This window comes from Cynara cardunculus, assembly GCF_001531365.2.
Source record: "Cynara cardunculus var. scolymus isolate 2C chromosome LG 5, CcrdV1, whole genome shotgun sequence".
Classification (NCBI taxonomy): domain Eukaryota; kingdom Viridiplantae; phylum Streptophyta; class Magnoliopsida; order Asterales; family Asteraceae; genus Cynara; species Cynara cardunculus.
Genome location: NC_037532.1, coordinates 3,058,825 through 3,071,520, shown reverse-complemented (window position 1 = coordinate 3,071,520; position 12,696 = coordinate 3,058,825). Strand labels below are relative to the sequence as shown.

At 33.5% G+C, this 12,696-nt stretch overlaps 2 protein-coding genes across 2 annotated transcripts; one reads left to right on the top strand and one right to left on the bottom strand.

The window, feature by feature from the left end:
• Positions 1–460: 460 nt before the first annotated feature.
• On the bottom strand, positions 461–1,233 carry LOC112513360 (chaperone protein dnaJ 20, chloroplastic-like). Its single transcript, XM_025119597.1, has one exon. The coding sequence runs from the start codon at positions 1,195–1,197 to the stop codon at positions 565–567; it is 633 nt and encodes a 210-aa protein (XP_024975365.1). The 5' UTR covers positions 1,198–1,233; the 3' UTR covers positions 461–564.
• A 6,301-nt stretch (positions 1,234–7,534) lies between these two features.
• LOC112511997 (putative ER lumen protein-retaining receptor C28H8.4) lies at positions 7,535–10,531 on the top strand. The gene is made up of 6 exons (XM_025117766.1): positions 7,535–7,760; positions 8,048–8,247; positions 9,192–9,332; positions 9,446–9,526; positions 10,272–10,399; positions 10,477–10,531. Exons 1-6 carry the CDS (start codon positions 7,535–7,537, stop codon positions 10,517–10,519), a joined length of 819 nt encoding a protein of 272 aa, XP_024973534.1. The 3' UTR covers positions 10,520–10,531.
• Positions 10,532–12,696: the final 2,165 nt, after the last annotated feature.

The following is a 12,696-nucleotide window of genomic DNA, read 5'->3' as shown; positions in this document are numbered from 1 at the left end:
TATATATTAGATTATAATTTTATGTAATTATAAAATTTAATGTTTAAAATAATTTAATTTATTATATAATTAATGTAATTAAAAATATATTAACATTATTAATTTATAAAATTAATTGTTTTGTATAAAAATAGTTTATTTAAATAATTAAAAGAAAAAAAATAAAATTGGAGATAAGTGAGTGGGCCATGTGGCTTGCAAATTGACTTGCAAATTTTGCAAGTAAAATCCTATGTGGCACAAAATTGCATTTTTGCAATTGCTTTTGCAATTCATTTGCAAGCCCTATGTGAGTGCTCTAACCATGGAGTCAAAATCAAGAACAATATCAAAATGTATAAAATCATGTTGTAAATATGAAATGAATTGATAATTTTTTTATAATATTATGTATATATTAATTATAAGTTGCTCGGGTCATATATCCATTAAAGAACGACGATGATTTTCTACGATCTTAAGATTTTTATAATCTATAAAATTAATATAATACGTCCAATTAATTTCACGATACTACTCAAAACATGTATTAACTGTACATTAGGATACAACCAGATGGGGGCCTTATTGGTCTTGGGTCGACCCATGGTCACATGATTCACTTCGTCGCTTTCGGACCTGCTCTCCCCATGACACTCTCTCTCCCCGATCCACTCTCACCTTTTTCATCGTGCTCCTTTGTTTAAGCTCTAACACCTGCATCTGCCACGACTTTTTCCACAACGCTTTCTCCTCCAATTTGATATCAGACTGAAACCCTTTATTCACTGAGAAACCCAAGTGGAAGCCTTTCACCATGCTAGCATCATACATAGCTCGAGCATATGGGTCAGATAACGTCTCATATGCCTCCTGGACCCTGATAAACCTCAACGTATACTCATCAACCTGCTCTGTAGGCGATACATCTGGGTGGTACTTCAACGCCATCTGCCTGTACGCCCGTTTGATATCAAAGAGTGTCCCGCTCTCCGATATACCCAACAAGTCATACAAGGTCTCCTCCTGCGACAACGTGTGAAGATTGTCGATGGTGGCAGTCATAGGTGGTGAACTAGGGATTTTTCTTACTGATACTATTGGTTTTACGTTGATGAAATTGAAGGAAATATGGTGTGGTTGAGATAGAGTGAATCGATTTGAGGGGCCATGAAAATGGGTTTGAATGCCTAAAGAACAAAGTTTAGAGCTTATCATTCTGGGTTGTGTTTGTTGAATCGTAGAAGATAGTGTGTGTACGTGTGTGTGTATATATATATATATATATAATACTTGATTAGTTGTCTTGCAAATTGAGATTTGTTTTGAATTAAAAATTATGTTTGGGATTGCTTAATTATACGTGACTAAATATATTAAACTATTTTGATTTTATTTATTATTATCACATGTATGTAGCGGTTGTTTGGGATTGTTTACAAAAACTTATTAATTTATTTCGGTGTGACATCGGTAATAAGCATATTTGAGTGTTTGGATAAACAGTTTATACCGGTGTCAAACCAGTAATAAGAAGTTTTTGAAAATGTTAAGTCAGTCTAACTTATAATAAGTTGATAAAGACTTTTATAAAAAAATATAAGTTGTTTCAAATATGCAATCGTGTTTCACATACCTCACAAAAACAGACTTATCTCACATGATTCCAAGTTTAATTTAATATTATACTACTAAAATTTAAAAGTTTTACCGACTGTTGTATAAACAATGTTAAAATATATTGACTGTTCGTCGCCGCCAACAGAAATACCATAAAATAATTTGAGAATTTATAAATATTTAAATACAATTAATTTTCAATTAAAATATGTCAAAATAATTTATAAATAATAAATATTTAAATACAAATATTTTTTTATAAAAATATGTCAAACCAGAGTTGTTGAAGACTTGAAGAGTTGTACGAGGCTGAGTGGATGGGAATTTCTATGAATTTAGACCCTTGGATAAATGGATGGCTCCCTACAAAAATGGTCCTTCAACTATCTCTTCATCTACAAATCTAGTCCTTTAAGAAAAGGAAATTTTATAAAATGGTCCCTACAGTTTATAAAAAGGAACCATATCAAAGAACAAGGAACCAGAGAAAGGGAGTTTTGCAAGGAATAAAACCTCAACCGAATCACCTTCAAAAGAAAAGCAAGCAAAAACAAAAAATCGAAAGTCCCAAACGCAGTTTTACCATGAAAAACAGGACTAGACCGTCGTATATAAAGCTAACCAAGACAAAAACTGTTATCAGAAATCCAGCAAAAACTAAACCTGAAGCAGCAACAAAAGAAACTGTGAAAAGAAATTTTTTACCCGTTAAGGATTTTGAACTCCACGTCAATCCGACCAAGAAATTGAGAAGATCTGTGCGTTTTGAAAACAATTGGATGATAAAAGCTAGAGTATGAAAAGATGGTCAATTTGTTTGTGAGCCCCGATAAAATGGACCCTATTCTTTTCAATTGTATAAATTGAGTACAAAGCGATCAAAACCACCCCTTCCCAGTGCCACCATCTCGAACTCCGAAGAGCCTGAGAATCCATACAGACCAATAATCCATTTCGAGGTAGCTCAATGTAATTTTAATCGAGGCTTTTTATTATGTTTAATTTTCTATGTCTAAATCAATATAATTTTAAATGTTTCTTGAATCATATACATGTTTCAATTGGACATATAATACCTTATATAGTATTTTTCAATTTGAAGTACTGCATATGTGTAGTTAAGCTGTAAACTATAACCATGTTACAAAAATCATATCTTAAACAATCAGTTAGCTTTACTATTAAAAAAAAAAACATTTTGTATCTATTATAATTCCAAGTTTGGGCAAAAGTTGATTATTGGCAACCCTAACGGTTTCACATGACACATGCCTCCAAGAACATCATGTGAGAAGACATTTTTTGGCTTACTCAACGACTGAGGCTAGCGAATGTCTGAGATCTAACAAAACATGTCTTGTTATTAAACAAAATCACATACCCTTTTACCACCTAAGCTAAGCTACACATCAAAGAAATTACAATTCGAGACAAAATATAAATATTCTTCTTCTCCATAAAACATCGACAACAAAATGATGAAATGGTTTGTTTTTAAATAATTAACTGTAATTCAAAATAGCAGTATGATTAAGACAGTGATAACGAAAAGTTATAAAAAAATTGGTAAAAATAGTCATCGTTTACGCAATACGTATAAAACCGATAAGAAAATGTTTGTATATTTTATTTTTTTAAATGGAAAATTATTGTCGTTTTCACATACAGCTTTATTAAAATAAGACGACTTATTTACAATGTTCGGTCTTAAAATATAATTATAAATACTATTTGTATTGATTTTCATGGACAAAGTTAGAATTATGTATCTATCAAACAAATAACATATTAATTATAGTTAATTTCACGTGTTTGAAACCAATTTGAAAATATAAATAAGAGTGAATGACACTAATGGTCCTTATGGTTTGCATAAATTTTGGATTTGGTTTCTAAAATGAACTATTTATACTAATAGTCCCTAACTTTTCAATTTCATAACATTTATGGTCGTTATAATTAACACCATATATTGGGAACCGTTACGAGAGACAAAAACAAACTTTGGATAAACTGTAGGGACCGAGAATGTGATTAACTCTAAAATTAATTACGATTCAAATATTTTATTTTGTTATTCCTAGTGGTTGCTAACTGACGGTGTTAACTATAGGGAGCATAAGTTTTATGAAATTGAGAAGTTAGGGACCATCAATGTAAATAGTTCATTTTAGAGGCTAAATCTAAAATTTAAGCAAACTATAGGTACCATTGGTGTAATTCACACTATAAATAATTTTCTCAAATAAAATTAACCCTTTAGGGCTCGAACGACTTATTGGGTAAGCTTACCGGCACGAGTCATCATCCACACTTACTTTATCGAGTAACATTCCAGACCATCAAAATGGATAGATGGTAACCGTTGAGCACCAGGTACGTGCTTACTGAGTAAGAATCACTACCCTCATTTACTGGGTAAGACTCTCAGTTCTTAAATTCTTTCCTACCTAGTATGATTTTTGGTCATTTCTATAATCATTTTATAAGACAATTCACACGGTAAGCACTTATGCAATAAGTGCTTAGCAAAAGACGACGTACCAACAATGAATAAGATACGTATTTTAATTTAATGTCACATCATGGCAATTTTAAAGTGTACCACAAGAAAACGACCTTGTAAATTTATTTAAAAAGGGTGTATTATTATCGATAACTATTCATGCAAAGTTCAACGAAAATCAAATGCGTTGAAATATGGAAACACATAGAAAAAAAGACTGTATGAAAAGTATATTACAATACAGATGTTAAATTAAAATGAATAAAAATGTTATTGTTTTTGTATAGTCTGTTTCGATCCACTTTCGGTTATATTCATGGCAGAGTGGGCCATTAATATAGACCGAAACTAGTTGAATCGGTGACCTCAAACGAAGCAAAACTAGTTGAAGCAATGATATTAATCGAAGATGGAGTTGCATGTCAATTTAGAGACCGTTTACCAAATGCTTATTGGCAAAAGTCACCGCCTTTTCTTACTTTGTATGGTAATATTATCGCCATCAAAATGAATTATCTGTAAACGTCTGTTACTTGGTAATCGCTAATCGGGTAAGAATTCTTTTTCTTACTTACCAGATAAGAACCTCGGTTGTTGTCATGTCTTTTGCCGGATAAAATTATCTGTCATTATCACGTTCAATCGGTAAAATAAATGACCACTTACCTTGTAAACCTTTAAATTTAGAAAGTAAAGGGTTGTTCGACAGTTGCTGAATGGTTTTGGCGTCGAATGATTAAGAGGTCATATTGATTCAGCGACTCTCATGATATAGTGGAAAATAAAATATAATTGTTCGGTAATTGTTTACAATGGAATTAAGGCGCTGAATGGTTAAGGGAGGTACAAAATTATTCAGAGAATTTTAAATTTGTTAAGAGACAATTTTTTTTGTCAAACAAGATTCACCTCTTAACGATTCAGATATTATTATTTAATATAACTATTAAGAGATAAACAAACAATCTTTAACTATAAAATTTAGTGGTTGATGTATTTAATATTTTAATTTGTACAAAATCTTATTATGACATACTCATAGATACGCATTGATTTATATATTAATATATCGATAAACTAAAATATCATCCAATAAATATGATTAATAATAAAAAAAATGTACACGTATAAATATTCGCAAAATACCAATAATAAAATGAAAATTATTACAATTCAATATTAAATTATATTAATTTTTAATCATTATAAATAATAAAAAACTAACTTATCCAATATAATTACTATTTTACTCCTATATCAAATATATGTCGTATTGTATACATATAAAAATTTACGCTTTTCGTATCACCAATTATAATTATAAAATGTCTACTGTTGTTTGCAATAACGTTCGAATTTGATTCCGTTTTTTAATGATTGTTACAAAATTCCATTAAGTGATAAAACATTCTTTTTAGTTTATCGATTTTTTTGTCTTTTACTCAATGATATATATAGGTCTTATAGGTTGTTTGGTTGTGGCTTAATGGGTTGCATAGCCTATATGGCTTATTCGGTAAGCCATAAAGGAGTATTCGCTTTTGGCTTAATACTACAACCAGGTGCTTATTCGTACAGCCAAGGTAGACTTGTCTTTAGCATTCAGCCATGGTTATTACACGAATGCCCGTTATCGTATTAAATAGACACGTACGCCTCCACAAGGAAAACCTACCAGATCGATCACCTCCTCCTGCATTGTTTGTCATCATATCCTCCTCCCTCTGTCGCCGGGAATCACCTCTTAACCTATCGCCGGTCATCGCCTCCTCTCCCGTCGTAGGTCAGCCAACTCATCATCTACCATCATCGATCACATCCTCCTCCATCGTTGGTCATCTCATCCTCTCCCTGTCGCTGGTCATCACCTCTTCCCCTATCGCCGGTCTTCTCCTCCTCCCCCGTCGTATAGTATAGATATGTTCTTCATCTTTTTCACTCATTGTTATTTTCAAATAAATATCGAGAGCTATAAGTATGATTTTAGTGAGTTTCTTCCAGGTCACATGAACTTGTGAAGGACCATCAGATATTGGTGGGAAAACATCTCCAGAGCAAAAGTTGCATAAAACCCATAACATCTTTTGATTCACATGTATTTAGGGTTTCACTGATTTTGGGTTCTTTTGAATTGGGGTTTTATTTGATCTACTTGTCGTTCTTGTTATGGGTACCTGATGTAGTAAAATTGATCCATAAAAATTTACAATTAAAAAGTTTTATCAAACTGTTGTTTTATTTAAACAAAAAATAAAGACTGGGGATAAAATGGTCATTTATGATATTCAGATTGTTTATTCAACACAACAATCTAACAACTTCTTATATGTTAATATACATACAACTATATCCATACAGGTCTTAACAAAAAAACAAACCAAACAACCCCTTAATTGAGGTTGTTCACAAGTCTATATAAATGAGGCCCCAAACATAAGAACAGTTGGGCACCAAAATTTTGGATGACCTGTTCAGAAAACCTATATTTAATATGTTATAACCATGATTAACATAAATCACAATGTGAAACTTTTTTGTGTGTTTGTGAATACAAAAGATACATGTAAAAAAAATCACACCATGAATCAAATACATATGAAACAAATATATGCTAATAAAATACGCTAGATACTAGCATTAGATATAAAAAATCATGTAAGACAACATTTTAATGTAAAAGTTCTAACGATCATCACAATATATGAAATTCTCATTTAATTACTTCTCTATATATACCAGTAAAAAAAGGAAAAGGATTCAAAGAGAGTCTAGAAAAAAAGAGAACCATAGAACAACGAAAAAACAAATGAAAAGAATTCAAAAAGGAAAAAGATCCAGAGAAAAACAAATGAATTTTTTTTGTGTGTTTATGAATTGTGTAATTAGATCTATAAAAGTGTAAAATCTAAAGTTAAAAGTGTAAAATCTAAAGTTGAAAATGTAAATACAAAAGCTAAAAAATGTTATGAGCTTTTTTGTAACGATGGAGACGTATCTTGTGCCATGACAAACACCATGACACATCTTTTAAACACTGTTTATAACCATATTTTTAATCACATCTGAATAAAATTCCCATTTTTTCAGGTTATCTCTGGATTAAATTTTTTAAAAAAAAGTTAACATAACAAAATTTACTTATTTTAGTAAATGAATGTAAATCACTCAATAAAGAAGGAAATATAAGTAGAAAACCACACAATTTAAACTAATTACACGTGTCACCGCTACATTCAACCTGAAGCAACTATATACAGACCCTAAACGTCAGCATTCTTCTCGTCGTTTTGTTCCGTCTCGACCATTTCCCCTCCTGCCACCTTCCTCCTCCGGCGACAAACAGAAGCAAAATCGTCGAGGAGGCGGCGGAGAAGATCTTCACCGGCCACCTCGATATCAGTTATTATTCAATCAATCAATCAATAGACCATGGGGAGGAAAAGGAGTTCGGCTGTGAACACATTGTTCACATGGGTTCGAAGTCAATCGACGCAGGCGAAGATCTTCATGGCCGTCGCCGCCATGATTTCTTGCCTCTTCCTTGTAAAACGTTTCGTCGCAAATCACAATAATTTATTCGTAGCTTCAGAATCCGTACACGCGGCGGGAATAATCGTTCTAATTTACAAGCTCACAACCCTAAAATCCTGTACCGGTAGGTATACATCATTTGTATCTATATCTGTTTTTCAATTTTCTTCCAAATCGTTTCATTTAGGGGTTTCTTTCCGATTAAAACGTAGCTTTTTAAGATATCCAAAAGTTGCAATACTTGTTAGAATTTTGTTGTTAGTGCGTTTTTTGTAATCGATCAAATGTAATTGCACATTGTTGGTTTTCGTATTTCCTTTCATCAGCAACACGAATTTTGTAGTCGATTTCATGATTCGCTTATTTCACTTGAATGATCGAATTTTGTTTCTATGGTCGTCTTCTTCATAGGGCTTTCGTTGCAGACACAAGAACTCACAGCCATTGTTTTAGCTGTAAGAATTGGTTGTTACTTTGCTATTGGCCATAGCATTCATACTGTTCTTGACGTTGCTGCATTGGTGTCTACTATTTTGGTCATTTACATGATGCGATTCAAAGTTAACGCAACATACCATCAACATCTCGACAAAACACCAAAACGTTATCTGGTAAATACAAACCCTTCCTTCTATTTTTGGTATTTCTTTCCCAACAAATATGTCCTAGATGGTGGATCTTGTAACTTTGTCTCTGATACCATGTGAAGAATATACGAAACCCCATGTTTATGGAGAATAGTTTCAAATCTAGCTGGGACTTTTTTCCCTCCAATGGTGGCTAGACGGACACAAATTGGTAGACTCGTACCCATCCTCCTCTGATATCATGTGATAACATGTGGAACCCCGGATTTATCTCCAAGAGAGTTCTTAGAGATAAGGGAGGTTCCACATATATTATGGAGAATAGTTCCAAATCTAGCTGATGTGGGACTTAACACGCCCCCTCCGATGGAGGCTAGACGGACACAAATATGGTGGATCTTGTACTCATCATGCTCTGATACCATGTGACAACATGTAGAACCCCAGATTTATCTCCAAAAGAGTTCTTGAGGAGAGAAAGGAGGTTCCACATATATTGTGTAGAATGGTTCCAAGTCTAGCCAATGTCGGATTTTTAACACGTCCCCTCCAACAGAGGCTAGACAGGCATAGATTGTCCTAGAGTATCGAAAGCGGGATAGACGAGTACAAATTGCCGTAGAATGCCAAAGTCCTTAAGAGTGCTAGAACTCGGGATATGATACCATGTGAGTATATATGGAACCTCTCCAAAAGAGTCGTTGAGAAGAGAAAACGGAGTTTCCAACGTATATTGAAGAGAATAGTTCCAATTCTAGCTGATATAAGACTCTAACGACCTAAACAACAAAATGGTTTTATCGTTTTCTTGTGAAGATATATAAAACCCCTTTGAATTTTCTCTAAAAGAACATAAATGGGAGATTCCTACAAACATATATAAAGGTTTGATGGTTTGTGTCTAACTGATGTGGGACTCCAGTAGCTATGATAACGTGTTATATGTTTTCCTCGTGTCTTCCGTGCAGATCATTCCTTGTGCCGTTATGGCCTTTTCAATTCATCCCAACAGTGCTATTCCCCTTGTGGCTAAAGTGGGTTGGGCATTTGGTGTATACTTGGAGGCAATTGCAGTGCTTCCTCAACTTCATATGATGCAAAGAACACAGGTTTGTTATATTAGTGTCTTAATCGATCCATATCTTGACTACATTGACTTCGATTTTACGTAATCGAGAAAACTAACCTCTTTTTATCGCTCAAATGTGCTGCAAACTTTCAGATGATCGAACCATTTACCGCCCATTACGTGTTTGCACTAGGAGTGTCGAGATTCTTTAGGGCCGCTTATTGGATTCTCCGGGTTAGTTTCAGTTTCTTAAAAAAGGATTTGGGATATGATTTGTTGGTTGTGAGGTGTGTCGGGTCCTTGGAATAAATGGTCTTACACGGGTTTCCAATCGGGACCATGATCTAAAATTCTTTTTTTAACTCAATAACCTTCATCTGACTTTCTGACCTACGGACCGATGAAGACCCGTGCGGGTCCCGTGCACCCTCTCAACCTATTTCCGCAAGTAGAATTATTTTGAGTATGAAAGGTGCAGTGTTAAACTTTGAGGGGTGTACCGGGATATTAGAAAATAAAGGAACATCGACAGAAAAAGTCCGTCAAAATCAACCAAAAAACTTAAAAAATCCCTCGAAACGGTGGAATTGTGCTAAAAACACATTGGAGGACTTTGCGGCCTTTGATCCACCTTTAAGGTGCACCCACTCAGCAAAAATCATGGGTCCGCTGCTGTCTGGTTCAATACAGTTTGCTCCCGTAAAAACTTGGAAACCAATTAGAGGGTTAGATTTGTAAATTTAGTGTCTATTTTGGAAGGGTGTCTTAGGCTATGCTCAGGCTAATCCCGACAAATTGTGACCGCAAAACATCAGCCCTGATAAAGTCAGTGGCCACAATTGTTGTGGACGGCTAGGATTGAACCCAAAACAGATGGGATATTCCACCACATCCCCATCGGCTATGCCATGACCCTTGTGGTTTCTTAAATTCAGTGTTGAGAAGGCCATTCAACTAAATAGCCCGTGGTTTTCTATAGGTGTATGAATCCACCGAAGCATATTTGTTCTTACTCGGACGCGGCTATTTTTGGGTACCGATGGTTTTATTATCCGAGGCCGTTCAGTCGTTCATCTTGGCAGATTTCTGTTATTATTATCTCAAGAGGTAAAACGTTTGCCTTTTGCTTGTCACCATTAGAAACGTGCCACTTTTCTTACGTCAATTTCGCTTCAATCTTGCAGTATCGTAAGCGGCCATCGTTTGGTGAAACTACCGCGGGTCTGATACCGTTATCGGTTCGTAAATGTACAGGTTCATCCGTATATGCTTGTAAAAATCTGATCATTTTTCATCAGATTTAGGTTTTGCGTCTAAATCTGACCTTTTATTTTTGTTGTTCATGTAATTACTGTCAATTTTGTAACATCAAGATTTTCAATATTATAACCATTTTTTTGATTATATCAATGTTGTTATTCGATATTTTTTGCTCGCTCGGTGAATCCGTTGATCTAGTACAAAACCCGACTCAATGCCCCATGTTCCCTTCATGTCCGCCAATCACATAAATACAGATCATGATGGGTGTTTGTGTGATCGTTGGGAGAGGGATGACGTACGAGATTTAGGAACGTGAGATTTATATTCATAAAAACCGGTGTTTTGGGGGGAGAGTTGCATAAGTATTTGTCTTCAAGATAGATATATATATATATATATATATATATAAAGAGAGAGAGAGACGAACGATCACGTGAAAATAGAGTTAAGATGAGAAGTCTAGTAAGGTATTTGGACCTTTGATTACTTTTAATTATTGTTGATCTAATGGTTCATATTAAGTCGCAAAATAATCAGTGAATTAGCTTACAGTGGTATTTTCAATTATGATTAATTTAAAGGTGAAGATCCATTCTTACATTTCTTATGATAACTATTATTCTTATCGGAAACCAACTATATACATATATATATATATATATATAGAGAGAGAGAGAGAGAGAGAGAGAGAGATCCTCAAATACAACCAACTTATAGAGTACAACCGTTACAACCAAGGGTATTTGGGTCTTTTTACAAAATTCGTATTTTTAGGAATAATTCAAATTTTTCTTAAATAAAATCTCATTTTATGTTTTATACCTAAATGACTTATGTCGTTGAAACATAGATAATATTTGTGTATAATTTATCTATATCTGAACAACTCATGACTAATGACTTTTATCTAATCATTTATGTGACGGACTTAACTTTGATGATCTTCGATTGATAGCCTTTTTGGGTTAAATGACAAGCTCAAAAGATGGAAAGAAAAATTATAAGGAGTGGTGAAGAATTTAAGATCTAAACACTTACCTTGGTAATCGCTTATCGGTTTAATTACCTTGTCGGATGAATATAAGGACTGAAAAACTTACCCGGTAAGAGGGAAGATAATGATCGATAGTCTTATCCGATAAGTAAGAGTGATGATTCTTACCCAATAAGTGCTTACCAAGTTATAAATGTTTGCCATCAATCCATTTTGATGGCCGCGAAAAGTTACTGTAAGTGAAAGTGGTGACTCTTGCATGTAAGTGTTTGGTAAACGGCCCTTTACATATATTGAACAATATCATATGCATATGGCCCAACTTACATACACCGACTAATCTTCTGGGCAACCATCAATGACCTAGAGTTATCACAAGTGAACCTCCATGACCATAAGAGCTTTTTGCAGCATCTGAATTCCCTGAGGTATCTGAGATTTCCAATATACACCATGTGGCTTAACTAATACGCCACATCCCAAGGTTGTTATTATTCAGAAAATGGAATTTTTGGATTTTTTTAATCTAATAGATCATCCAAAATGGAAAAAAAATTCCATATACGAAGAATATCAAAAAGCAAATTTTTTATATCAATAAAAAGCGTTACGACCTACCAAATAAATCTGGTTGGTTGGTAGACTAGTGGTATTTATTTTATTTCATCATTCAGGGCATCTATTTATGGAATCTTACCAGATATCGATCGAATTTATTTTCTATCTCTTGTTTTGATGGGCATACATTCTTTCAACATACAAACTAAATATCTGATGAAATTGCCTCAACGACATACTGTTTAAACATCGTTTCTTTTCATGTTCTTTTATTCTACTGGTGATAGATACTAAAGATAAATCTTGTATTACAATTCATTTAACAATGAGTAAATTATAGGGATGACACATGTATCAGAGCATCTTCAACAGATTCTTTAAAATAAATAAATTATAAATTCTGACATTTTTGGTAATTTTCTTGATTTAACAGATTTTTCAAAATGGGAAACAGAGGGGGAAGTGAAATTCTTCAAATTTGAAGAAATATGATTACCATGAGAGGAAAATAATTTTTTATTATAATTTATCAATAAAAAATCTTGAAATTAAATGTTTATAGAAAAAAAGATATTTTATTAAATATATA

What these genes read in the sequence shown, in the direction of transcription:
- LOC112511997 (XM_025117766.1), top strand. Translation starts at nt 7,535, where the DNA reads ATGGGGAGGAAAAGGAGTTCGGCTGTGAACACATTGTTCACATGGGTT. An exon ending in ATATGATGCAAAGAACACAG is followed by an intron (nt 9,333 to 9,445) that starts GTTTGTTATATT and finishes GCAAACTTTCAG; the next exon opens with ATGATCGAACCATTTACCGC. An exon ending in TGTTATTATTATCTCAAGAG is followed by an intron (nt 10,400 to 10,476) that starts GTAAAACGTTTG and finishes TCAATCTTGCAG; the next exon opens with TATCGTAAGCGGCCATCGTT.
- LOC112513360 (XM_025119597.1), bottom strand. Translation starts at nt 1,197, where the DNA reads ATGATAAGCTCTAAACTTTGTTCTTTAGGCATTCAAACCCATTTTCAT.